This window comes from Phyllobates terribilis, unplaced genomic scaffold (genome assembly GCF_046119375.1).
Source record: "Phyllobates terribilis strain yellow unplaced genomic scaffold, ASM4611937v1 Scaffold_2__4_contigs__length_985480577, whole genome shotgun sequence".
Lineage (NCBI taxonomy): Eukaryota > Metazoa > Chordata > Amphibia > Anura > Dendrobatidae > Phyllobates > Phyllobates terribilis.
The window spans coordinates 70382453-70410134 of NW_027362762.1; the positions used below are offsets into that span (position 1 = coordinate 70382453).

General features: G+C 39.6%; 1 protein-coding gene across 7 annotated transcripts in view; it reads right to left on the minus strand.

The window, feature by feature from the left end:
- Window positions 1-27682, minus strand: part of GRIA4 (glutamate ionotropic receptor AMPA type subunit 4) — a 469022-nt gene that overhangs the window by 61025 nt on the left and 380315 nt on the right. For 6 of the 7 annotated variants that reach the window (XR_012266449.1, XM_073662086.1, XM_073662085.1 and 3 more), the window contains exon 9: window positions 26737-26847. Coding sequence is in view for 6 of the 7 variants with exons in the window: in XM_073662086.1 (XP_073518187.1) it covers window positions 26737-26847 (111 nt within the window). In the remaining variant the exon portion in view is untranslated. Of the gene's footprint in view, window positions 1-22869; window positions 23473-26736; window positions 26848-27682 lie in introns of those variants that run through there. The other variant, XM_073662098.1, reaches the window with a different exon arrangement.

The following is a 27682-nucleotide window of genomic DNA, read 5'->3' on the forward strand; positions in this document are numbered from 1 at the left end:
ATTTATAAGGCAAGAAATCCCACTTATTAAACCTGACAGGGCACACCTGTGAAGTGAAAACCATTTCCGGTGACTACCTCTTGAAGCTCATCAGGAGAATGCAAAGAGTGTGCAAAGCAGTCATCAAAGCAAAAGGTGGCTACTTTGAAGAACCTAGAATATAAGACATATTTTCAGTTGTTTCACACTTTTTTGTTAAGTATATAATTCCACATGTGTTAATTCATAGTTTTGATGCCTTCAGTGTGAATGTACAATTTTCAAAATCATGAAAATACAGAAAAATCTTTAAATGAGAAGGTGTGTCCAAACTTTTGGTCTGTACTGTACATAGATACAGTATGTAGATGTATTAGACAAGTATTTTAAGAAGAGAGAGACTGGAGTCAGCTAGGGCCTTTTATTGTCTCACTATTTTGAGAGCTTTGTGAGACTTCCTAGTTCAGAGCTGAGTGACAAAACTATGGGGGAGACTAGATGTGCTACATTTAAATGAAAGGGAAATTAATGTTGTTCATAGAATGTTAGAGTTGGAGGGGACCACCAGGGTCATGTGACCATCCCCCTGCTTGATTCAGGATTCACTAAACCATCGCAGACAGATATCTGTCCAGCTTCTGTTTGATGACTTCCATTGAAGGAGAACTCACCACCTCTCGTAGCAGCTTGTTCCTCTCACTGATCACCCTCAATGTCAAAAGGTTTTTTTCTAATATCTAATCTGTATCTTCTCCCTTTCAGTTTCATCCCATTGCTTCTCGTGTTTCCATGTGCAAATGAGAATAAGAGCGATCCCTCTACACTGTGACAGCCCTTCAGATATTTGTAGACACCTATTAAGTCTCCTCTTCGCCTTCTTTTTTGCAAGCTAAACATTCCCAGATCCTTTAACGGCTCCTCCAAGGACATAGCTTGCAGTCCGCTCACCATCCTGGTTGCTCTTCTCTGAACTTGCTCCAGGTTTTCAATGTCTTTTTTAAAATGTGGTGCCCAGAACTGGACACAGTATTCCAGATGAGGTCTGACCAAGGAGAAGTAGAGGGGAATAATTACTTCACGTGAACTTGACTCTATGCTTCTCCTAATACTTCCCAGAACTGTGTTTGCCAGTTTTGCTGCTGCATCACACTGTTGACTCATGTGCAGTCTGTGATTTATTAGTATACCCAAGTCTTTTTCACACATGCTGTTGCTTAGTTCTATTCCTCCCATTCTGTGGATGTCATTTTCATTTTTCTTGCCCAGATGTAGAATCTTGCATTTCTCCCTGTTAAATACCATTCTCTTAGTCGCTGTCCATTGTTTAAGCTTATCTAGATCCTTCTGAATCTTTTCTCTGTCTTCTCTAGTGTTAGCTATCCCTCCTTTGCATTATCTACAAATTTGACTAGTTTAGCTTCAGTTCCCTTATCTAGATCATTTATAAAAATGTTGAACACTGGGTCTAAGACAGAGCCTTCTGGTACCCCACTTGAAACACTCTTCAAATTGGATGTGCAACCATTTATTACCACTCTTTGAGTACGATCACTGATTCTTGTTGATTTGTTTCATGCTGAATGTAGTTATTTAAAAAGTGATTTAAGATGAATTTGTGTGTATTTTAGAGCAGCAGGAGGAAAAAACTAAAAGTAACAGTAGTAAACCGAGTCAATCTTCTCTTAATTGTGGCTGCTCTTCCTGTTTGTGTACATAGTGAGAGCCTCTGCCTCTTGCAGGCTAACCCTCCAGAAGAAGTTAGAAACAGTTATGTCCTCTTCTTGCAATTTACAAGCAGTTATGTCTCCCAATTGCAAGTTAACCCTTCAGAAACAGCTATATCCTCTTCATTTAGCTGAACTACATAATACACAGGAAATTAATAAATGACAGACAAATTACAATATTCTGTATGTATTAAAGTACAGGCTCCTAGAGGAAGGTGAGAAAAAACTTTGCCTGATTTGCGTTTTGTTAATTTGCTGTCCATTGGGACATATTAGTGAACTAATTTACCATCTTCATCATCTGTTTTTGCCGAATTTCATTATATTGTATGGACCAGCAACTAAAACCTCAGAATTAATTTATTCACCCGGAATCCTGACCAGATCTGAGTAAAAAATTACTGTTCAGATTCTTGATAGAATCAGCTCTCTCCCTCACAGTTGGTATCTCCCAGAGAAAAGATTCTCTTCAGATTTTGCCCTCACTAAAATGAGCAAAATCCCTGCATCCCTTTAATACTTTAGGAAATCATCTGATTTAAAAATGATAATTATTTGAGAAAAGTCTTACAATTTCATCTACTGTCGTATTTCCCCATAAATGATTGGTCTTTAGATCAACTTACAATTAAGCTTTAATTAAAGGGTTATTCTCAAGTTCTTAAATTGCTTTAATTAGTTAGACAGCATAACAATAAGCAAGGTTGCAATTGATTTGTGTTTTCTATGTGTTGTCATTCTCCTGAGATGGCAGCTTTTATCTTTTATAGTGCACAGCTGGTTTCCATGGAGCTTGGCCTCCAGACCCTGGGCTAGAGTGTGCAGTAGTTACATTCCTGCATAGGGGTTAACTTTTAACATCCCAGTCAGCTCTCTCCAACCCATTGATTTCTACACAGCAGATAGTTGCTCACTTCCTTCCCACTTCTCCCTTCCTGCTTCTGCAAAGATAAAGTTATAAATCATCAGTACACAGCTTTCAGAGCAGGTCTCCTAATCTCATCTCTACTCTCACTGTCGAGAGCTGTGTGCTTGCTCACATGCCCTGATGTCTGTATGTGTACATACAGTGACAACAGTGTACAATCAGAACTAACAACTGATAGCTGAATACGTTATAGCAGAACTTGTGCTGAGCTTTATACTTTTACTAATACCAAAGTTCTACTATTCACTAGAGCTATCACTCAAGGAGAAAAACCCGCCCTGCTAAAAACCAGGAAGTGAAAGATACTGGAAAGCTGTGGGCTGCTCAAGAGACAACTTGAGAATACCCCTATAAACTTTTTATTCCCCAAGATTGAAAGTTATCCTCTAAGCAGCAGCACCTGCTATGTGAAGGAAATTCCAAAGAAAGTTGCCCACTCTATATATTATATATACAGGTGCTTCTCACAAAATTAGAATATCATCAAAAAGTTAATTTATTTCAGTTCTTCAATACAAAAAAGTGAAACTCATATATTATATAGAGTCATTACAAACAGAGTGATCTATTTCAATGATTATGGCTTACAGCCAATGAAAACACAACAGTCATTATCTCAGTAAATTAGAATAACTAACAAAAAACACATGCAAAGTCTTCCGATGCATTTAAAAAGGTCCCTTAGTCTGTTTCAGTATGCTCCACAGTCATGGGGAAGACTGCTGACTTGACAGATGTCCAGAAGGCAGTCATTGACACACTCCACAAAAAGGGTAAGACACAAAAGGTCATTGCTAAAGAAGCTGGCTGCTCACAGAGTGCTGTGTCTAAGCATATTAATGGAAAGTTTAGTGGATGGAAAAAGTGTGGTAGAAAAAGGTGCACAAGCAACCGGGATAACCGCAGCCTTGAAAGGATTGCTAAGAAAAGGCCATTCAAAAATTTGGTGGAAATTCACAAGGAGTGGACTGCTGCTGGAGTCATTGCTTCAAGAGCCACCACACACAGACGTATCCAGGACATGGGCTACAAGTGTCGCATTCCTTGTGTCAAGCCACTCATGACCAATAGACAATGCCAGAAGCGTCTTACCTGGGCCAAGGAGAAAAAGACCTGGACTGTTCTTAGTGTTTTCAGATGAAAGTAAATTTTGCATTTCATTTGGGAATCAAGGTCCCAGAGTCTGGAGGAAGAGTGCAGAGGCCACGATCCAAGCTGCTGGAGGTCTAGTGTGAAGTGTCCACAATCAGTGATGGTTTGGGGAGCCATGTCATCTGCTGGTGGAGGTCCACTGGGTTTTATCAGGATAAGCTAATGTGGTACCCAATCAATTGTACAAAAAATAGCAGAGGGATAAAAATTAACCTTTAATAGAAACGTTTAAAACAGACCCAAAGTGCAATTGTGCATCAAAAAGTATAAGATGTACCGTATAGTACTAAATGTACTAAGTTAGCGTGTACTATTCCCTATGGCCATGTGTTGTTATGTAAGCCTATTAATAGTGTGGCTGTAATTGATATGGTTTACTGTCGGGTGGGAATTATGCTAAAAAGGGTATGGTCTGTTGGTGGATTCTATGATTATTACTACCTATAAGACTCTACCAGCTTACCTGTGAGGGGGTATCTCATAGGACTCTTTGACTGTACCTATATAGGATTGTCCCATTTTTTTGGGCAACACATTTCCTATTTTTTGGTTTTTCATTATACCATTTAGTACTATACGGTACATCTTATACTTTTTGATTCACAATTGCACTTTGGGTCTGTTTTAAACGTTTCTATTAAAGGTTAATTTTTATCCCACTGTGTTTTATCAAGACCAAAGTCAGCGCAGCCGTCTACCAGGACATTTTAGAGCACTTCATGCTTCCCTCTGCCGACAAGCTTTATGGAGACGGAAATGTCATTCTCCAGCAGGACTTGGCCCCTGTCCACACTGCCAAAAGTACCAATACCTGGTTTACACACAACAGTATCACTGTGCTTGATTGGCAGCAAACTCACCTGACCTTAACCCCATAGAGAATCTATTATAGAGAATCTATGGGGTATTGTCAAGAGGAAGATGAGGGACACCAGACCCAACAATGCAGACGAGCTGAAGGCTGCTATCAAAGCCACCTGGGCTTCCATAACACCTCAGCAGTGTCACAGGCTGATCGCCTCCATGCCACATTGCCGCATTGATGCAGTAATTGATGCAAAAGGAGCCCGACCAAGTATTGAGGGCATTTACTGAACATACATTTCAGATTTTAAAATAATTTTTCAAGCTGTTGTTATAAAGTATTCTAATTTACTGAGATAATGACTTTTCTGTTTTCATTGGCTGTAAGCCATAATCATCAACATTAACAGAAATAAACACGTGAAATAGATCACTCTGTATGTAATGACTCTATATAATATATTAGTGTCACTTTTTGTATTGAAGAACTGAAAGAAACTAACTTTTTGATGATATTCTAATTTTGTGAGAAGCACTTGTATATTTTTTCTTGATTGTTATTAAGGAGAAAGCAATGGATATAGAAAAGAGGGGCTCCAAAGCAAAGAAAAATAATGCCAGCCCCCCACTTGCTTAGGGTGCTGGGAAATGCCAACTAGAACAGAAGGTTGAAGCTTGTTTGCCCTTCCGAAATGCAGTAGTGATAAGTGACACTGATGTTCAGTAATGGTGTAATGCCTCTTTTCAGAATTTGCTGATATTAACATATACAGTAAATCTGCATTGTTATACACGAGTTTCTGTCAGATGTACAGTACATGCTTAAGATTTCTGTGACAGAGGAAGAAAGTATGAAAGACATACTGGACAATTGTCTACAGTACTGCAATGGCAATTTAGATAATTAAATCAGAAGGCATTCCATAGGTCCATTTTAAGCTGCCAAGCTCTAAACCTTCAAGGCAGAAGATCTCTGAAGGTTTCCAGTCGTATCTTACACTAAGATGTTTGGAGCAGATCTGTTAAATCCTCTAAACCATTAAATCATGGGGTCTCTGTGAATTTGACTTTGTTTTGACAGCGTATACTCGATTGGATTAAGATCTAATCTAGGAAATTTGAAGACCAAGTCAACACCCTGAACTCCTTGTTGTGTTCCTCAAATCATTACTGAACGATTCCTGCAGTGTTGCAAAGGAATTATTCTGCTAAAAGATCCACTGTCATTGTGGAAAACAGCTGGAAACAAGTTTATTTGATTAGTACAATCTTTAGGTAGGTTTTTCTTTGTCAGAGTAACATCCATATGAATGCCAAGACCCAAGGTTTCCAAAAGAATATTGCCCAGATCAACAAAGTGCCTCCACTGGATTGTTTTCTTCACATGGTCCCTCCTGATGCCAACAATTGAATAAAAAAAACATACTTAGTCATCCACATGACGTAAAAGAAACTATGATTCATCATTCTACGTCATCTTTTTCCATTACAAATAAAAATTTTTGCAGCCGATTCTTGATTAAAATATTTCAAAAACTTTTAATCCATATCGTAAAAATTGGAGCTCACAGTAACCCCAGGCATGATGTAGTTTGTTGCGCATTTCAGACTAAAAAAAAGTGCTTAATCATGGATAAAAATGGCATATAGAGATGATCGAACCCAAACTTTAAAGTTCGGGGTTTCTATGGGACAGTTAGTGTCCAGTGTTGAAATCTCTCTGAACACGGACTTTCCCTGGACGTCCAGTTCAATGTTCAGCATTTCGGGGAAAGTGAGAGAGAGAATATTTTCTGGGTCCAAAGTTCGGGATTTCTATGTGGTTTGGGTTTAGGTTCAAGTTCGGGTGAAGTTCTGGTACCCGAAACAAACTTTTAGTCCAAAGTTCAGTCGGATACCAAAACCCGTATTTCCATGGGTCTGCTCATCCCTAATGGTTTATCCATGATTAAGGCCTTTTTTTAATCTGAAACATGTAGTAAAATACATCATGCTTGGGTCTATTGTGAGTGCCAATTTTTACGATATAGAAAAAAAATTTAGACATATTTTAATCAACAATTGGCTGGAAAATTCCATTTGTTATGCAGTCTCTGGCCACAAGGGGGCAGGAGTGGCATTTCCGTGCTGAGAATCATTGAAAGCCTCAACGAAGGTGAGCTGGACTACACCTGTTTGCATCTTTTTCCATTGCTCCATGGTCCAGTTCTAATGCTGCCGACGTTTATTGTTTGAGCTTTGAGAAGTAGACCGGGGGTAGGAGTAAGCAGGGGTCCTCTGACCGGTCTTTGTCTATAGTATACAGTCCTATACACCACAAGCTATGATACTCTGTATTCTGACTATCTTAGGTAGGAGAAACTTTTTTTTAGCAATTTGTGCTACAGTAGCTCTTCTGTGGGACCGGATGGACTAGACTCTGCTTCCCACATACATCAATGAGTCTCGGTCACCCATGACTCTGTTATCTGTTCCCCAATGCCCTTTAACTGTGCTGGATGCAAGGGTTGCACTCACATCTGGGCGCCGGAGCCTAGAGGGGCCCAAAAAGGTCCCTCAGGCTCATGTAAGAGCGTCAATACTATTAAAGCCCTGTGATAATTGTGGGTCCTGTTGGAGATTTTGCAATGGGGTCCACAAGCTTAAAGTTACACTACTGTTTATTAGTTCTGAAACACTACAGAATGGGAACACCCAACAAGACTTGTCATTTTGGAGATGCTCTCATCCAACCATCTAGCCAGCATCTGTCATTTAGATCCTTACACATTTTTCTTGCTTCCGACACATCAAGTTAAACTGAGTGTTCAATTGCTACGTAACTATGTGATGGATGTGAAGCCTCATGACAAAAATTCTATTTTTTTTATCCTATGGATATGCTCCCTCGTTGTGCCTCATTCTTTTACTAACTGAAGGATGCACCGGTTGGGATACCCCCATTAATGTCGTTGACTTAACCCCGATGGACAAAAATGATATTGATGGGACAATCCTTTCAATTAATGACCATTTTGTGACTATTTTTTACTTACAGTAACATATATAAAATCTATAACGTCTAACCAACCATAAAGCCTTAGTTCAATGCAATCATTAGTCCTAATCAGCATCACCACAAAAAAAAGTGCTACTGTATCATCTCAGCGAAACCTTTCTTTGTAGTATTTTTTTAAGGTTCATTTAGTTTTACCCCTTTTTGAATTCTACATAAAATGTAGTCCTGACACCCCCAGGATAATTGTCCATTTACTCCGCAATTTGGAGCAATAAACATTGGCTTTGTTCACATCAGATGTGGTTGTCAGCTGTGCCAATGAATCACTCCTGCACTGAAAGGAAGAAAGAAACACACTGCAAAGAAAGAAAAAAAAAAGAAAGAAAAAGAAAATAAATATTTCACACGTACATAACAGATTGTGACTCTCATAAACTTCTAAGCACCTTCGAGTACTTTTATATAGAATTATGAAGAATGAGTATCCATTGAAGCATCCATCTATTCAATCATTGCCTACAATTCATCCTTGAATCTATTTCCATGGGTTGTTCCTTTGTCATACATGGCTGTATGAGCTGAGTCCGCTACGGCAAGAGCTGTTATTAGGGACACTCTGTTATATCTAACAGAGGAGAATTACAATAATTTCAAGTGGCCAACCTTTCTCTAAAGTCTCACGTGCCAAAATATGCCAGATGGAGTAAAAGCGTAGGGAGAAAGGTGGTGCCAGTTAAATATGAATCTGCACAAGGTTCTTGAAATCCTAAAGAAGCCCTCTCATTAAGTTTATTTTTCAGCAAATCTGTACATATAGCTACAGTGGCTTGCAAAAGTATTCACCCCTTGGCTTTTTACCTATTTCGTTACATTACAACTTGTGTTTAAATATTTTAGTAATCCAATTTGGGTATGAGGCATCAGCACTAAATAGTCTAAGTTGATGAAGTGAAGTGAGAAAAATATAGGCATAAATTAACTTTAAGAGATAAAATAACTAAAAATTGGCATGTGCATATGTATTCACCCCTTTTGTAATGAAGCCTTTAAATTTTTTTGGTGCAAGCAATTACCTTCAAAAGACACATTCTTAGTGAAAGGATGTCCACCTGTGTGCCATCTAAGTGTCACAGTCTGTCAGTATATACACTTTACCTTTTCTGAAGGCCACAGAGGCTGCAACACCATTAAGCAAGAGGCTCCACTAACCAAACACAATGGAGACCAAGGAGATCTCCAAACAAGTCAGGGACAAAGTTGTTGAGAAGTACAAGTCAGGGTTGGGTTATAAAAAAATATCCCAATCTCTGATGATCCCCCGGAGCACCATCAAATCCATCATCATCAAATGGAAAGAACATGGTACTATAACAAACCTACCACCAGAGGGACGCCCACCAAAACTCTCAGCCCGGGCAAGGAGGGCATTAATCAGAGAGGCAGAACAGAGACCAAAGGTAGCCCTGAAGGAGCTGCAGAGTTCCCGAGCAAAGACTGGAGTACCTGTATATATGACTACAATAAGCTATACACTCCATAGATGTGGCCTTTATGGAAGAGCAGGCAGAAAAAAAGTCTTTACTTACACGCAAAAATTGTAAAGTTTGTTTTGAGTTTGCCAAAAGACTCTCCAAATGTATGAAGGAAGGTGCTCTGGTCAGATGAGACCAAAATGAAACTTTTTGGCCACCAAGGTAAACGATATGTCTGGTGCCAAACCAACTCAGCTCAACTCCAAGAACACCATCTCCAAACTCCAAGAACACCATCCCCACAGTGAAATATGGTGGTGGCAGCATTATGCTTTGGAAATATTTTTCGGCAGCAGGGAAATGGTCCGAGTCGAGGGGAAGATGGATGGTGTTAATGTTTTGGAGTGGCCTAGTCAAACCCCAGACCTTAATCCAATTGAGAATCTGTGGTCAGACTTGAAGTTTGCAGTTCACCAGAGGAAACCAACTTGAACTAACTTGAAGGAGCTGGAGCAGTTTCGTCTTGAGGAATGGCAAGATGTGGAAAGCTCATGGAGACTTATCCAAAGCGACTTGCAGCTGTAATTGCCGCAAAAGGAGGCTTTACAAAGTTCTGACTTTAGGGGGGTGAATAGTTATGCACACTGAAGTTTTCACTTATTTTGCCCTATGTGTTGTTTGCTTCGCAATAAAAAGAAAAAAAAATATTCACAGTTGTACACATGTTCTTTACATGAACTGATGTAAACTCTCCAATAAAACAGTGAAATTCCAGGTGAGATAGCAAAACACAAAAAATGCCGTGGGTGGGTGTGAATACTTTTGCAAGCTACTGTATGTAATATAGTGTGAGTGTATTAATATACTCACCTACCGTTGTCTTCTCCAGTGTCCAGCGCCATTCCACTCCTCTTCTCAGTAATATCACCACACTTTAGACTATCGGGATCACTCTATGCTATGTATGAGTCGGACGTCTTTTTAACCACACACAGTAAGTCTATGGACCCCCTTTCTGACACTTCAACAACTTACATTGTAAAAGTCACTTCTGGATCACACAGTACACAGCGTGAACTCAGGAGTCTGAAGAGCAGTGACGTCACTCAAAAGAGGACTGGAATGGCGCTGGATCGCAGAGAAGATAGTTGTAGGTGAGTATATTAGCACACTGAGACTAAATACACATATGGGAAAGATGGGGGGACAATGCATTTGTAAATAGGGTCTAATCCGATGAATAAAATATTGAAAGGGTTATAGAAGCCATTCTCCTCCCATCAAAGTTTGTATCCTCTTAATATATTGCAATCATCATGTTCTATAACACTGTGTACTTACTATTGCTCATTTGGCCTTTCTACCCAGCTAATTCTTCTCTTTTCCATTAGGTCTATGACATCACATAATTAAAAACTGACTAGCTGAATCCTTCTAAGCTCTATGTAGATACAGGAGGTAAGTTTTCCCTGTACGAGTCATCAGTCACTGCACAAGTCCCTGGCAAGGGGGAGGAGGGAAGAGCTGGGTCAGGAGTTGAAGAGGGGAATGATGAATACAGGGAGAAGAGACTTCTTGTTTCTACATACAGCAGAGAAAAAAGAAGAATTTACTGAGCAGAAAGGCAAAATGAGCAGTTGTAAGTATACAGTGTTGTATAATATCATGACTGCAATATATTAAGATGATAAAAACTTTGATGGGAGGAAGGCTTCTTTAAGGTAACTGCTCACCTCGTAAGGTCATGTGGCTCACAACAAAGGAAAAGGATTTAAAACCTAAAAACTCCAGCTGCTGCAACACCATCAGGTTGGAGGAGCCCAACGTAGTTATCAAGTATTAAAAGGAAAGTGGTGATCTGTGCTGCCGGTGCAAAAACCTGGAAGCCATGAGACTTGGTTTGGACGTCCAGACCACATTTCTTATGGCTTCCAGGTCTTTATACCAGAAGTGCAAATCACCAGTTTCCTTTTAATACCTTATATACACACATATTGCAAATTTAGTAAAAAAAAAAAAACTTCACGAGAGGCTTCTTTAAGCACCACAATGTAAAAAGCTACCATTGTGAGAGTCTTCCGTCAAGCCTACTTGATATGATTAACTGGAAAGAAAACAAGTAGCAAATCCACTTCTCCTGGGATGAAGAATGGGGCTCATTTAGATTTTTGACATGGATGTGTTCATCTCCTACAAAATATTTTAATAACTACTTGTCTAATTTGATGGGTGTCCAGAAAATGCATTTCTTTACAAGACCTACCTTGGGATAACAGGATATGAATATGCAGTACAGGTGGTAATATTTTATTTGGTTGAGTGTAAAAGAGAAGAGAAAGGAGCGCTAGTAAGTCATACAACGCCGGTAAAGAATTTTAATTTAGTAGCCCAAGTCATCAGATCAAACTTACTAACCTGGGGTCCTGTGGGTGAAAGATCTGAAATGTTCTAGTCTACTTCCTTCAAATCATCAGATTCTCAGTGTTTGAACAAACAAATGTACTGGGATAGACCTTGTGATATCAATATAGGGTGCGTTTCTTTATATGCAGCACGAAGAAGAATGAGACCACTGGTGGATAAACCAACCCAGGTGAGGTCATGAGGTCTCCACAGGATGACTATTGAAATTCTCATCTGGTCACCTAGTCAAAAGCTTTATGCAGAGCACTATACGCTTTAGACTGCTTTGTGACTAAAAAAGAACAATAGCCTTTGATCAAGGCGCAGCGGGTGATGTACAGGGTCCAAATGAGTTCCCCACAGGAGGACATAGAAAGTCATCGTAAAAGATTAGACAAATCTGCCCACGAGATGTGTATTACATCTCCGCACCAAAGGTGGACATGCATTTTCAAGGGGTTGTCCAGGCTTGGAGCTCAAGACATGTGAATCCTCACACTGTGTACAGTGCGTGCTGTCAGGCTTCGATGCCAGTGCCAAGAACGGGCAGTCATGTGACCGCAAGAATGCGATTTTCATACTTCCAACCATATTGCGAATACACATGCCTGGCCTCGATGTCTGGCCTCGCTCAATTCCCTTTTATACTTGTGGTCATGCACCCGCCTACCCCCAGCACCAGAGAATCCTTATAGCATGCACTGTGCGTGCAGTCAGGCTTCTTCAATACCAGTGCCAAGAATGGGCAGTCATGTGACCGCAAGAATGCGATTTTCATACTTCCAACCATATTGCGAATACACATGTCTGGCCTCGATGTCTGGCCTCGCTCAATTCCCTTTTATACTTGTGGTCACGCACCCGCCTACTCCCAGCACCAGAGAATCCTTATAGCATGCACTGTGCGCGCTGTCAGGCTTCTTCAATGCCAGTGCCAAGAACGGGCAGTCATGTGACCGCAAGAATGTGATTTTCATACTTCCAACCATATTCCGAATAGACATGTCTGGTCTCGCTCAATTCCCTTGTATACTTGTGGTCACGCGCCCACCTACTGCACCAGAGAATCCTGACAGCATGCATTATGCGAGCTATGAAGATTCACAAGTCTGGACAACCCCTTTAAGGTTTCCCCTGTATGAAAAAAAATGTTACATTTAGAGAACCAAGAGAGATTAGAAAGTTAGACAAACCTGTAATATGTTAATTAAGCTTTATTTGCTCTAACCGCAATACCCTTTTAAAAACTTTATTTGACCACCTGTTATTCTAAAGCTTTATCATAGTACATTTTGAGCTACTCTTTGAAAATAAAGAATGAAAGCCTTTGCACAATGGTCCACAGAAACACGCTGCTTTAATATATCAACAAAAAAATATATAAATATCAACTAAGAACAAAACATAAGCCAACGTAGGAGATACAAGTACATAGGTACTGAAACAGTACTAAGTCCAAACTGTACATGAAACATATCATTTACCTTATTAGCACAGAGAGTACAAATCTGCAGTGTAGTTTCAGGAACATGCCAAAAAACAGAAAACATGATTGGATATGTTTTTAAATTTTCAGCTTTATTATGGTACAAACCAAATAATACAAAATATGCAATCTTTTTTCAATGCCATAACACTTGGGGTTGTGTGTGCTTTGCACATATACAGTACAATGGTCCATAAGGTCTAAGACCACAATATTTAAAGGTGTACTCCAGGAAAACGTTATTTATGCCTAGTACGGAGCCTGAGGGGGCTGTGCATGAGACTGGACGTCATGCCCTGCCCCTTTAAGTCCTGCCCCTGGCATAATTTTGCATTATTATTTTTTTTTTATGAAGCATTCCTTTAATTCATACAAAGTATCCTTTTACAGATTGAGGCAAAAAAAAACAAAAAAACAACTCAAATGTACATAGAAGCAAATATCAACTATATCAAGCACGTCTACTACATACATCGAAATTATACATAACACATATGTACACTCGTTTCATATCTTTATGGCAGTGGATTCTTGAAGTTCCAATTTACTATTATTTAAATTACTTTTTATTTTTTACATTATAGGCAATCATCGTGGTCATAGAGATGACACTTTTTACCGTTTTACAGGTTACTCATAGAATTAATTGACATAAAAAGTAGACGGAAAAACAATGCATTACTTATTTGGTACAGATTGTGAGTTTCACACTGCGTGATAGTCCGGAGCTTCATTCACAATTCTGCCGGCTTCAAAATTTAAAAGTGGGTTGTCCAGTATAATAAAAAAAAAAAGTTTTTGTAATTTGCGTAAAATAAGAAAAGATTATACTTCTTAAAGAAGACCTTTGATCAAATTTTCCATGTTGAGCTGGACACAATGTAATAGCGGCTACAGAGCGGAATAAAACGTTTCTGTTTGTTTTTTTATTTCTCCTCTCCGTTGCGGAGATATTAGAGATCAAAGTGTTTGGCACTTAATGAGTTAACTTTAGTTGGGTGTTACCACATAGCTTTCACTGGGGGTGTGCAATTTTTGCTTGTATGAGTTGCTATCTGATAACACCCACTTGGACTTAACTAAAGTTAACTCATTAGGTGCCAAATACCTTTATTGCTATGATCTCCACAACAGAGAAGTGAAATAATAATAATAAAAAAAGTTTTATTCTTTTCTGCAGCCACTATAACATCGTGTGTCCAGGTCTACATGAAAAATTTGGTGAAAGGTTCTCTTTAATTCACTTGAATTAAAGGGGTATTATTAGGTTTGAAAGTTATCCCCTATACATAGAATGGGGAATAACTTTCCCATCGCTGGGGATCCAGCTGCTTTGGTCCCCAGTGGTTCCGAGAACTGGAATGGAACGGTGGTGGATCATGCATACTACTACTTAATTGATTTTAATGGGAGCAAAGACCATTTGAGTGCAGCACTCGGCAATCTCTGATGCTCCCTTTAAGAATGAATGGAGCGGAAGGACGTATGACCGATCACCGCTTCATTCACCTGGGGCTCCTCGGTGCTCCGGTTCTCATGATCACTTGGCGGTCAGACTCCCACCGATCGGGAGGTAATCCGATAACTTTTATACTTGAGTACACCCTTTTAATGAAGCTGCCCCAATCCTTGAGAAGGTCCCAACACCTACTTCCGGCTTTGTTTCAACAAAGGAAAGTTTCGGCTTACAAATGCTCATTTCAAGCCTGACCCTTTTTCTGGCTTATAGAAAAGGGGCAGTCAGTCAGCCCTCGTCATAGTGACAGACACACGAATTAAGGAGTCTCCAGCATTAAGACAAAGTGGAAGTAGAGGTACCAAGAATAGGAACCGGTGCTGATATCCTGCTGAGACCTTGAGATCGGGGTAGCTTTCTCAAAGGGTCAATCCCCCAAAATAAGTTATCCCCTATCTTACTGACACTGGTGCCGCTGGAGATCCCAAGAACAGGCTTTCAAAACCTGAATGGAGCCATTCTAAATGGAGCAAGCCACTCCGAAAATAGCCAAGTACGGTGCTGAGAATTCACACTCCCGCTCCATACAGAATGGGTCGCCTATTCTTGAGACTCCCAACAATCTGGGACTCCAAGCGGTCAGACTCTTAGCGATTACCAAGTTATCCCCTATCCGTGCATAGGGAATAAATTGTTTTTTTTTTGAGAATAACCCTTTAAGGCAATTTCACACACATTAACATAACTTTTTTTTCAAGCTGGACAACCCCTTTAAATCTTCCAGTATTCCTTGCTGACAATGTCTGCACTAATAAGATAATAAACTACTGTCCCGATGTCTTATAGGAGCTCAGCTAAGTTGTAAGCACCAAGGCTCTGATTCATTAAGACTAGCATTTCATAATAAGGGGCGTGCAGGAATAAGACGCGCCTAATTCTTTAAGAGGCGATCGCCACTTATTGAATTCAGCACATCTTATCATTGTTATGCGCCTCTGTGCACCTCGCCAGAAATGTTATTCCAGTCAGGGCCTGGAATACAAAGAGGTTGTTCACTACTTTAACATCAATGACCTATCCTTAGGAGAGGTCATCAATGACTGATCGGTGGCGGTGCGACACCCGGCACCTCCGCCGATAAACTGTACTCAGTGCTGGCGGAAGCCGAAACTGTTCAGTTACGGAGATGCACAGCACAGTTCTGTCAACTCTATAGTGGCCGCAGCCGGTACTGCACCTCCGTCCCCTATTCAAATCAATAGGGGGTGGATAGGCAGTACCCAGCCGAGGCTACTAACAGTAGACGGAGCAGCTTCTTAACTGATCAGTTCCGGTTGTCGCCGGCTCCAAGAACAACTGAGGATGTCCACTGACATTGGATAGGTCACCAATGATAAAGTAGTGGACAACCTCTTTATCCGCAGTTGCATTGACTTCTACGGTCTGACTGAACAGTAATCTCCAGCAGTACCGTAGAACCATAGACGTTAATGGAGGGGAAATCAAGCATGTGCACTACCGCTTGATTAAAAGAGGGAACACCTGTTCTTGGGATCAATGGGGATCCCAGTGGTCAGACCTCAGCGAGCTCACACTGATCACCTATCCTGGGGATTGATGAATGAATTTAGTGGGAAACTCGTTTAATGAATAGGTATTTAAAAGGAATCTGTCACCAGTTTTGCTACCCCATCTGAGACCCAGATTCAAGTGATCTATCACTTACAGGGCTGCTTGCTGCAGTTCTCTGAATGCTGGGCTCGGTATAACCCCGCCCACACCACTGATTGGCAGCTTTCTGTGTATACTGTGCATAGGCAGAAAGCAACCAATCAGTGGTAAGGGTGGGGTTATGTAACGCTCATGAATATGAAGGACTACATGGCAGCAGGTTTACTAGTCTTCTAGTAATACTCTCTCCCACTGTTAAAATTTTGTTTTTATCAAAACTACAGCAAGCAGCCCAGTAAGTGACACATAGCTGGAATCAGGGTATCTGTCTCTACATTCTGCTGTAGATTAGGTAGCAAAAAAAAAAATGGTGACAGACTCCGAATCTGCCTCTAGGACCTACCCGGTATATAGGATTATACATTAAAAAGTCTCCCAATGTGTCAGCTCACAAAGAGTCCTGTCTCTAAATGGTCAGAAAATGGCTACCTTTTCTAGTCCCATATAAGCCATTTCACAATTTGATCCTTTCGTCACGAAACATAATTGAGCTGCCTAAATGTTGATATTGCCGGTTTTGCTGTCTGGTTATTGTATTTGAATATATTGGCATTTTTTCGAAAACCACAATTTTCACAAAACTGCCCCCCCAAAAAATGAATAAATTAAACAACAAAATTCCTTACTAGGAAATAAGCCCGAACAAATAAAAGCTGGCACACAATGCAAACCTTATACCGACACTTAGCATTTACTATACAATAAAAGCTTTGAAGCAGGAACTTGTTTGGTGGAGTTTGTCTGTAGCGCATGCCATGTATACTAAGCATTGTTCACGTCTTACCAGGTTAAGTGTAAAGACACAGCCGTCAATGTATAGCGTAAGCCTTTTTATCTACAACGATAACCTAAAGGATGTGAAATTTTTTTCCCCTTAAATTTTGCAATGGATTTAATTAATCATTTTACGCTGTTTTTTTTTTTACAGCTTTGTCTATTGCTTTTACTGTCTATTTTGTTTTATTATTTTATTCTATTTTATTTTATTACTGTCTATTGTTGGCTGCAGAATGAGTTAACTGAGAATTAATGAGTTGGCTCTAACAGGAGAGTTCATAATTCTTCTTCTTCTTCTATCCTCCTCTCAACTGATTTATGACCACCATGAAAGTTAAGGTCATAATTCAGCTGAGAAGAGTTCAAAAGATCAAGGAGTAGAATTATAAAGGCTCACTGACAGATCTTCTGTCAACTCATTCTGCAGACAGCAATAGATGGCAAACGGTTCAAAAATTTTAATGGAAGCCAAATGCAAAAATCATTTTGGTAAAAACAAACAAAAACAAAAAACGAAAATGATAATATATGTAACAATTATATATTTTATTACAACTTTCCAACTTTATTGTGCATAGTATAATGAACGCTATGTTATTGCAGTCCACTATAATAATAAAATGAAGTGAGCCCTTGATTGGGTCGCCTTCTTAATGAAATTTTAGATTACGTTAGAACCCTATGGCAATTATTAAAGGTGTTCACCGGTTGTAATTATTTTTAAAGCTCTGCATCAACCAATTAATTTAATCAAATAACTAAGATAATGCAATTATTACAGAAGTGGCAATGCCCTCTTTTAAAAAATACTTGCTTCATACAGTGCACTCTACAGTTCAGAACATTGGCCGCTAATAACACTACTCATGGCATTAGAAACTGGCGCATGCGCAGTGAGGTGTGCAAAGTTATTCAATGGAGGATCCTAATAGACAAGTCTGGTTCCATAGTCTCCATCAGCGGCCATATTTCCAAATCAGAGCATCACACTTTTGAAAAGAGATTGCCGCTCTAGTACATACATTAAATTAGTAACAGAATTAGAGAGCTGGTGGTGATATATTTTTTTCTGATATATTCTGATGACTTTTTTTTTTAGCTATCCACACATTTTTTTCCTTTTACGAGTTCTTTTCACCAGTTTTAGCAGCCACATTTTGGAATAATGGCAGCAGAGCTGAATAAAACATACATTTTATTTTTTCTTTTCTCCTCTCCACTGAGAAGAAATTAGCTTATAAAGATAAGATTCTCATTTATGCTAAGGATAAGACGTTGTTAGTAGAGATTCTTTTCTGGGGGGGGTGTGTACTTTTTCCCCTTGCAAGATGTTGACCAATCATAAGAAGGTGATGTCATGCAATGGAAAAAATAAAGAACACGCCCCCAAAGAAGGTCAGAATAGACGTTCTCATGTGAGACATGTAATGATACACAGCCCTGTTCTCCTCCGTGATCTGACTGATGGAATCTTAGAGAAGAGCTATCCCTGCTCTCCTCTGTGATCTCTGCATTACTGTGTAGAGTAGAGCAGAGCTATCCCTGCTCTCCTCTGTGATCTCTGCATTACTGTGTAGAGTAGAGCAGAGCTATCCCTGCTCTCCTCTGTGATCTCTGCACTACTGTGTAGAGTAGAGCAGAGCTATGTGTCATAGCAAACACCTCTTGCAGCTTTCATTTCAAGGCACTGTCAGCTCTGCTCTACTTTCCCCTCCCTCTACACTGCCCTGAGATAAAAGCTGAAGTGGTTTTTGGATTGACACTCAGCTCTGCTTTATACTACACAGTAGGTGCAGAGATCACAGAGGAGAGCAGCGCTGTGTGCCATTACATGTCTCATAGTAGACAAGCTGTTGTGTCCTTCTCTGGGTGTGTGTTCTTTTTTTGTCCCCTGCATTGCACCTCCTACTTATGATTGGTGAACATCATGTAGGGGGAAAAGTTCCAACCCCCAAGAAAAAAATTTCAGCAGATGCCCATTGTGTCTTAGCATAAATTAAAATCTACATATTACAAGCTAATATCTAGGCAATGGAGATGAGAAATTAAAAATAAAAATGTTTTATTCAACTATTCCATGATGTGGCCATCTTAAAGGGACACTGTCAGCGCAGAATGACTAATCATACTACATGGAAGCTATCAAAATGCAGGTTATTGTAGCTGCTGCTGCTGAGAGATCTTGCCTGCATCTACTGGGCACTAGGATTTACCATTCTGATTGGACTTTGGATCTGATGAGCTCCCTAAAACCTGAATATTCCCAGCAGTCCTGCTCATTCACACAGGATCACGACCTAGATCTAAGCTTGTTAAAACACATCAGTACGAGATGCAGTTATTTGGGATTCAGCTCATATTGAGCAGGGTTACATCGGTCCCATTGGGTTATCATTAGAGATGAGCAGATCGATTGCCGTGACTCCGGTCTAGCGTCCAGGTCAGTGGTACCTGGCAGCTAGATGGAGGTATGCAAATGTCTTACCTTCTGGTGTGGCTTTTTATTAACCAGGGCTGACCGACGTCATCTGTACGTCACGTCACACCAGCCCTGACGTTGCGCCACATTCTGATTGTACATAAGCCAGAGGACAGTGATCATAGATGGAAATCAAGAAAGTTGGAAGGGGCACCGACTGGTGGACCATACACTGAATCTCTGTGCTTGATTTGGCCACTAATGGTGCTCGGACTCATTCGCAACTTCTTCAATCAGCTAATTGGTTGTCAGAGAGGTAAGAGTACCAGGTGTCGGAGACCCACCAGTGTGATATTAGTAGCCTATTGAAAAGATAGGCAGTAGTGTTGAGCGAGTGTGCTCGGTTAACCCTTTCACCAAGCACTCTGAGGTGCTGCCCGAGTATTTTTGGCGTGCTCGACAATTATGTTTGAGCCACTGCAGCTGCATGTGTCACGGCTGTTAGACAGCTGCAACACATGCAGGATTGCCTCTTTGTTAGGCAATCCCTGCATGTGTCGGGATTGCTTATTTGTTAGGCAATCCCTGCATGTGTCGCAGCTGTCTAACAGCCGTGACACATGCAGCCGCGGCGGCTCGAACATAGTTGTCGAGCACGCTGAAAATATTCAGGCAGCACCCGAGCTTGCTCCATGAAAGGGTTAACCGAGCACGCTCGCTCAACACTAATAGGCAGTCAATTTAAAAAAACTAAATAAAAAGGGGGCATTCCCATCACAGACATTTATGGCGTAACCACAGGACCTGTCATACATGTCTGACAGATGAGGGCTCCACTTCATGGTTATCTCATGTGAGATGTAGCCCCGTTCTTGAGATGGGCTCAGTTACAGCATTTTTGTGGAATATTCTGTGAACATGCCAAAAATGTCAGGGATTGAAATACTACTATAATAAGTAATAGTCACCTTCAATTACCTCTAGGTTGGGCGTAGAAGATTAGAGTACATTGTTGACACTATTGGGCAGATCATTAAAGGGGTATTCCCATCTCCAAGATCCTATCCCAATATGTAGTAGGTGTAATAATAATAATATTAGGAAACACCTCCAATTAGAAATGTAGTATAGTATTTTTTATTCGCTTTGTCTCTTTCCTCATGTGCAGGGCATTGCAGGACCTTAAGTATCCATGGTTACGTCCACTGATAAAGTGACAGTTAGTTAGCTAGCTGCTAGTGGTCGTAACCATGGATACCTAAGGTCCTGCAATGCCAGCACATGAGGAAAGAGGAATTCATTCGCTAAATTCATTAAGAGGCACATGCCATTTAAAGGGGCTGTCCGGTCCAAACCAATAAGTCTGCAGTCACTCTGTGACTGCAGACTTGTGAATTCCCCCAGCGCACGCACTGTGCACTGCGGGGATTCGACAGTTTCAGACCCAGTAATGGAGGGTGTGTATGAGTTATACATACCCCCGGCCAGTGGGCGCAGCCTCACTCTCCATACACTTGTATGGAGCGAGGCTGCGCCCTCTAGTCAACCATGCCCACTGCCCGGCTGCGTCACTAGACGGGTGCGGCTTTGGCTAAATACAAGTGTATGAAGTGAGGCCCTCAGTTACAGGGTTACTGCAGACTGATCGGTTTTGACTGGACAACCCCTTTAATGAATTTGGAACATTTTTCGAGTGCAGTGCTCCTCCTGCATTTCTGGTTTAAAAAAACATTGACACTTTTAGTGAATTAGACGGACAGGCATGGCCACGACCCAACTTGCCGTGGCTCCTCTCCGGCTCCACCCTTTTAGGCTGAGCTGATTCAAACTGTTGTGAAAACGGCAAAAGTTGCAACATTTTTGAACAACTTCATGTTAAGCAAAGATTTGGCAACTTTTCAAAGCTTTTATACAAGTTTTCTGGCCTAAAAGCTTTGATGAATCAGGCCCTATGTCTGGCTGCAGGAAGTGCACTGTAAAAATAAGCCCTGACGACTATAAAATATATATTAAAAAAGAATTTGAATGAAATTTCTAACAAAAATAAATTAAATAGCCCTATTTCCAGTTCATAATAAAAATCCGTCAGCAACAGCAGCTCTCTTACCTGCTATACCAATTAGTATATAACAGTGGTAGTATCAAGATATAAGATAAACATGCTGGTCATATAGATCATACACTCCTTAAAGGGAATCTATCAGCAGGTTTTTCCTATGTAATTTGAAGGCAGCATCATGTAGGTGCAGAGACCCTGAATCCAGCGATGTGTCACTTACTGGACTGCTTGGTTTTGAGAAAATCCCTGTTTTCTCAGCTTTAAATGTAGCAGTGCTCAAATACTGAGTAGTTTATAACTCCGCACACACCCCTCATTGGCAACTTCCTTTGTATATTGTATAATTGGCCAGCAGCCAATTAGTGTTGGGGGGTCGGATTACAGATGAGCCAGACTGCTCTGCACGTGAGACCTAGTCCTGCAGTGATAATCTCCTGCTGATAAAACACTTTTTGTATTGAAACTACAACACATAGCCTAATAAGTGACACATGCCTGGAATCAGGCTTTCTTGCTCTATATTATGCTGCTCTCAGATTAAATAGTAAAAATCTGCTGTCAGATACCCTTTAAGGTTTAGAACCAGTGTTAATCAAAGGTGGAGGTTCACTTTAAATAAACATTACATTTATGTCATTGTTGATTTGTAAAATTGTCATATAGAAATCAAATCATATTTTTAATTAGCATTTTATTATTCTAAAATGTTTTGATTCCACAATGTAAGGCCCCCTTCACAGATCCGTATAAAACTGGTACCGGAAAAAAGGATACCAATGTCATTAGTGTTTTGGATCAGTTTGCCATCCATTTTGTTTGGGTATGGCTTAAGAAAAATCAATTCCAAAGGTTCTCCTATAATTTGCAATGTTAAACACGTACAGCACACGAATGATACACTGATGCCATCCATGTGCTGTACAGGTTTTACACGGACCCATAGACTTGAATTAGCCCTTGTCATCCAGGCTGCTGTTAAAAAATAGTCATGTCCACAGCACCATACATTATAATGGGTACGTGTGGTAGCCGTGAAAAAAAAACGGATGCAACACGTACTTGAAATCCGGACATGTGAAGGAGGCCTAAAAAAATATACACCTGTAGGGGAGAAGTAGTTTTAAAATGGTTATAAAAGGACTTTAACATTGATGACTTATTCTTAGGATAGGTCATCAATGTCTGATTGGTGGAGGTGCGACACCTGGCACCCCCTCCATTCAGCTGTTTTTGGTGTTAGCGGTAACTGGAGCTGCCCAGTTCCAAAGCTACATAGCACAGCTCCGTCAACTGAATAGTGGCCGCGGCTGGGTACTGCACATCCCTGTTCAAATCAATAGGGGACGGTTGTGCATTACCCAGCCGCGGCCACTATTCCGTTGACGGAGCTGTGCTGTGCAGCTTCGGAACTGAGCAGTTCCAGCCACCGCCGACACCAGGAACAGCTGATCGGCGGAGGTGCCGAATGTCACACCCCCACCGATCAGACATTGATTACCTATCCCAAGGGTAGGCCACAAACGTTAAAGTCCCAGACAACCACATTTTAACTCATGAATAAAATTTTATTGATATCACATCAAACTTTAAAGAAAACCTCAGCTTTCAAAATCAATTTATATATATTCAATAACCTGGGGGTACATTATGCAGGTACTATTCTGCCATAACATGGTTTTAAGTCATTTCTACTAGTAGTTATAGGAGGTGATTATAAAGTCAGGACGATAATGATCCACATGACAGATTGAAGAAAAAACAAAAAAAAAATGAAAAAACATCTTCAATAACCTGGGGGGGGATAAATTTGTACATTATGTCGGTACTATTCTGCCATAACATGGTTTTAAGTAATATCTACTAGTACTGTAGTTATAGGAGGTGATTATAAAGTCAGGACGATAATGATCCACATGACAGATTGAAGAAAAAACAAAAAAAAAATGAAAAAACAATTTTTTTTTTTACTATTTGGACTACATTGGTGATTTATACTTGAGCCATAGCAAGGAATGGTCGCTGGATCTTGAAAATCTGTTCTTTCTTGATCAATTTCTTAAAATAGGATTCTTCATCAGAGGCTGAAAAGAGGAGGACTGTACTGAAGTATGATTTCCATTTACTCAATCTTTTAGGAAAAAAAATTAATTCACCGTACAAAAAGCTCATAGCGTTTATATAAAGCATCATGCAAATGTCATCTAATAGTTCTCGGATTAAGTTCAAATATTTTTTTTTTATTATTATTTTAACCAGTTTTACGACTCTACAATTATTATAGTAAAAAGTTGAAAAAAAAACCAAAAAAACAAAAGAGTGTTCTAAAACATGTAACTCCCATTGAAAATACATTTCTTTATTTCATCGTTTTAATGTCAAGTGTAACAGAGCGGGTGAAAAGTGCAGGGAAGTGTAGTGGAAAGTCCAGACAATAAAGGTCACCCTCCACCCCGCCTGTTTTGACAACTGATTTAAAGGGCAGAGTTGAAGGGCTGACTTTGGAAGCTGACAAATACACTTGATGTAACTGCGGCAATAAAGAAACGTGATTTATGTTCCACCGTTCTATAATGAAACATAAGGATTTTCTCATCTTTCCTTTAGCCACTTAGAAGTCAATGTATTAAATTCCAAATGTACTGTACGAAAATTAATGAATCACATTGACATCAATAACTACTGACAAATAAGCTGTCCCTGGTGCTGAAAAAAAAAAATCAAATTTACTCTGGAAGGAAATTTGGAAGTGAAAAATAAAAGCTAAACAGAGACATATAAATAATAATAATATTATATATCTGCAATATAAAAGATTTGTAAAATCAGGAATATATTACACCCTTTTCCCTTTATAATGTGAGAAAAGCATTTTATATGGCATGCATTTCTTTAGATGACCGGTCATTTTTCCCCACGTAAAGAACAAACGCAATGGGAAACATGATGCCAAAAAAATAATGAACTTTAATTAACAATTACCTGAATGCATTTCTTTAATAATGAACTTCATTTTATATTCTACATGTTTTTTTTTTTTTAATTTAAATCCCATTTAATTATTTTTTAACAAAACCTAGCAAATTATTGACCATTGTCTTTCTCAGTTTTCCTAAAAAAAAATAAATTAAAAAATCTATAACTTTTGCAAAAGCTCTACTTTTGAAATAGGAATAAATTGAAAGCCATTGGTATTAAGGGAACCTGTCGCTTCAGAAACTGCTATTTACCTGTAGATATAGGGTTTATCTGCAGGTTAATAGAGCTATAATGCTGCTTGGCCAGTTTACTGAAAGTGCGGCTACTGGGAGAAAATTAACTTATTTCTTCCCTTGTGCTGCTGGCTTTCAGTCATTGGGGTGGTGCAGGGAGCGGCTGCAGTCATCGGTCACAGCACTGCTCACTATTCTGTACACAATACTGTGACCGGCGGCTATAAGCACTTTGATTGACAGCTCACTCTGCACAGATGCGCTGCTGAGCCAGCTGTCAATCCAAATGCTAGTCGTGCTTATAGTATAGTGAGCGGTTCTGGAGATGCTCCATCAGGGTTGCCAACCATCTAGAAATTCCTGGACAGACCATAAAATTAGGGCACTTTTTTCCCCTGTCCGCAAAAAAAATGTCTTAAGCTCGGGTGACTTGTACAGATTTTTATAACTGTATTTATCACTAGTAGAGATGAGTGAACCCAAATTTACAAGTTTGGAGTTCGTACCAGATGGTTACAGTCCGGTGCTAAACGCCGAACACAGACTTTCAGCGGAAGTTAATTGCAATGTTCGGAGTTCTGGGGCAAGAGAGAATTAATTTTTTTTCCAGCTACAGAGTTTTGGTCCCCATTGTATTCAATGGGGTTTGGGTTCTGGTTCAAGTTCGGGTACTGTTCTGATACCCAAACCGAACTCTGGAGTAAAGTTTGGTTTGGGTACCAGAACCTGAATTTTCACGGGTCCGCTCATCCCTAATCACTAGAAATGAGCGAATCCGAACTGTAAAGTTTGGGGTTCGTAGAAGACACTAGGTGCTGATTTCCGAACACAGGCTTCTCCCGCAAGTCCGTTTTAGTGTTCGGAATTCTGATGCACAGAGAGAGAGAGAAAGAGAGAGATTTACAGCACCAAAGTCCGGGTCCCCATTGAGATCTATAGGGCTCAGGTTCAAGTTTCGGGTAGAGTTCTGGTACTCAAAAGGAACTTTGAATTAAACTTTGGTCGAATCCGATGAACCCGAACATCCACAGGTCCGCTCATCCATATTTATCACCCTTTTACAAATTTATGGCCCGTAGACATGTTTAAATTATAATCTTAATAATTTATTTTGGTCTTCTAATGTGTCCGTAAAAAAATGTCTCTGTCCGTGATATTTTGTGAAGCTGTCGAGAAAAATAACTAAAAAACAGAGTTGGCAACCCTACGCTCCATGCACCACCCCCACGACTGAAAGCTGGTGCCTCCTGGGAAGAAATAAGTTTATTTTCTCCCAGTAGCCGCAGTTTCAGTAAAACGACCGTGAAGCATTGGAACGCTATTTACCTGCCGATTAACCCCATATCTGCAGGCTTTCCCAGGTGACAGGTTCCCTTTCAAAAAACTGTCTAGTCTAACACTAAACTCTGCTGAAAATAAATAAAAACAATAAAGGTGGCAAATAATAAAAATATTAAGCATAATTAGAATAACTATAATATTTTACTTTCTATATATAATAATGCTTTTATTAAATAAAAAAATACAAGGTGGCAAAATAAACCTAATAAAAATATAAAATGTATAATATAATACATTCTACGTAGTTTCGATTTTATATATTATACTAAAATATTTTAATCCAAAATCTTGAACTTCAAAATAATGCAAGTTTTTGTCAATGTTTTTTCTCAATTTTCCTAAAATAACTATCATTTCTGTCGATGTTACTTTTTAAAAAAAAATAAAATAAGGTGGCTAATTATAAGTAATGAAATCTAAAATAAAAATGAGGATAATAATAATAAAAATAATAATAATATTTCACTTGGTCTAAAAAAGAACTCAGACATCAATTATGTGGGTGGTATTTTGCCATCAAAAAATTATATTTTAAGCAATTTCCACTAATTACACAAATTTGTTGGTAACTGAAGTCTGACTGCTCGAATTAAAAATCTCCACTCAAAAGATTTCCAATGGCAAAACCTCAGGCTGTCCCAAGAAAACTAGGACACTCTTAGGCTTCAAGCTACATTAATGCTTTATAAATTACAAGTGAATTTAAAAGATGCTATACTTTTAGATCTTAGCCACATGAGAATAATTTAAATATCAAAGATTTAAAAAAAAAATTATTAAAAAAAAGAAACTTACCAGAATTGTTGTCACAACAACTGTCCTGTTTTCAATTGCTGATGAATCGTTTCTAAAGGAAGGTTCATGCTGGAGCAAAACCAGCTTATCCATATCATTCCAGTATCCAATCTGCACAAACAAAAAGTATGAAATTTGTATAAAAACATACAAAAAAAAGGGAATTTACCTAAAGTGGTTAAAATATAACTGATTTCCTTCAAAAACAGCACCACGCCTGCAAACAGGTTGTTTGTGGTATTGCAACTCAATTCACTTCCGTGGAGCTGAGACTCAAAACCAGACATAACCTATGGACAGATGTGGTGCTGTTTTGGCAAGAAAACAACCATGCGTTTCTAATTTTATCTATAGGTCCTTTCTAGTGATGATCGAGCATGCTCGTTACTCGAGATTTACGAGCATGCTAGGGTGTTTTCCGAGTATCTTTGGTGTGCTCGAGTGTTAGGTTTGAGTCACTCCGTGAGCAAGATTTGCAACTGTTTGACAGCTTTAATACATGTGAGGAATGCCTGTTTGTTAGGCATTCCTCACATGTATTAAAGCTGTCAAACAGTCGCAAATCATGCACAGGAGTGACTCAAACATAACACCCGAGTACGTTGAAGATACTCGGCAAGCACCCGAGCATGCTCGCCGAAAAGGTTAACAGAACATGCTCGCTCATTACTAGTCCTTTCATTAAAAATTATTCGAAGGATGATTCAATGTAACTACATAATACACCCGATAGGAAACAGACAAAACCTAAGATAGGGAACCTAAGAAAACCTAAGAAATGAGCATATACCCAGCCGTAAGTATCGTAAGTAAAAAGCAATAGTACATATAAATAACATAGGATACTTAATAAACACTGTTTTTGATAAAAAAAGGGTAAAAGCCATCCCACTGCGACAAGGTTTACCCCAATCAGGACAGTCCTATCCTCGCTGCCTGTATATCA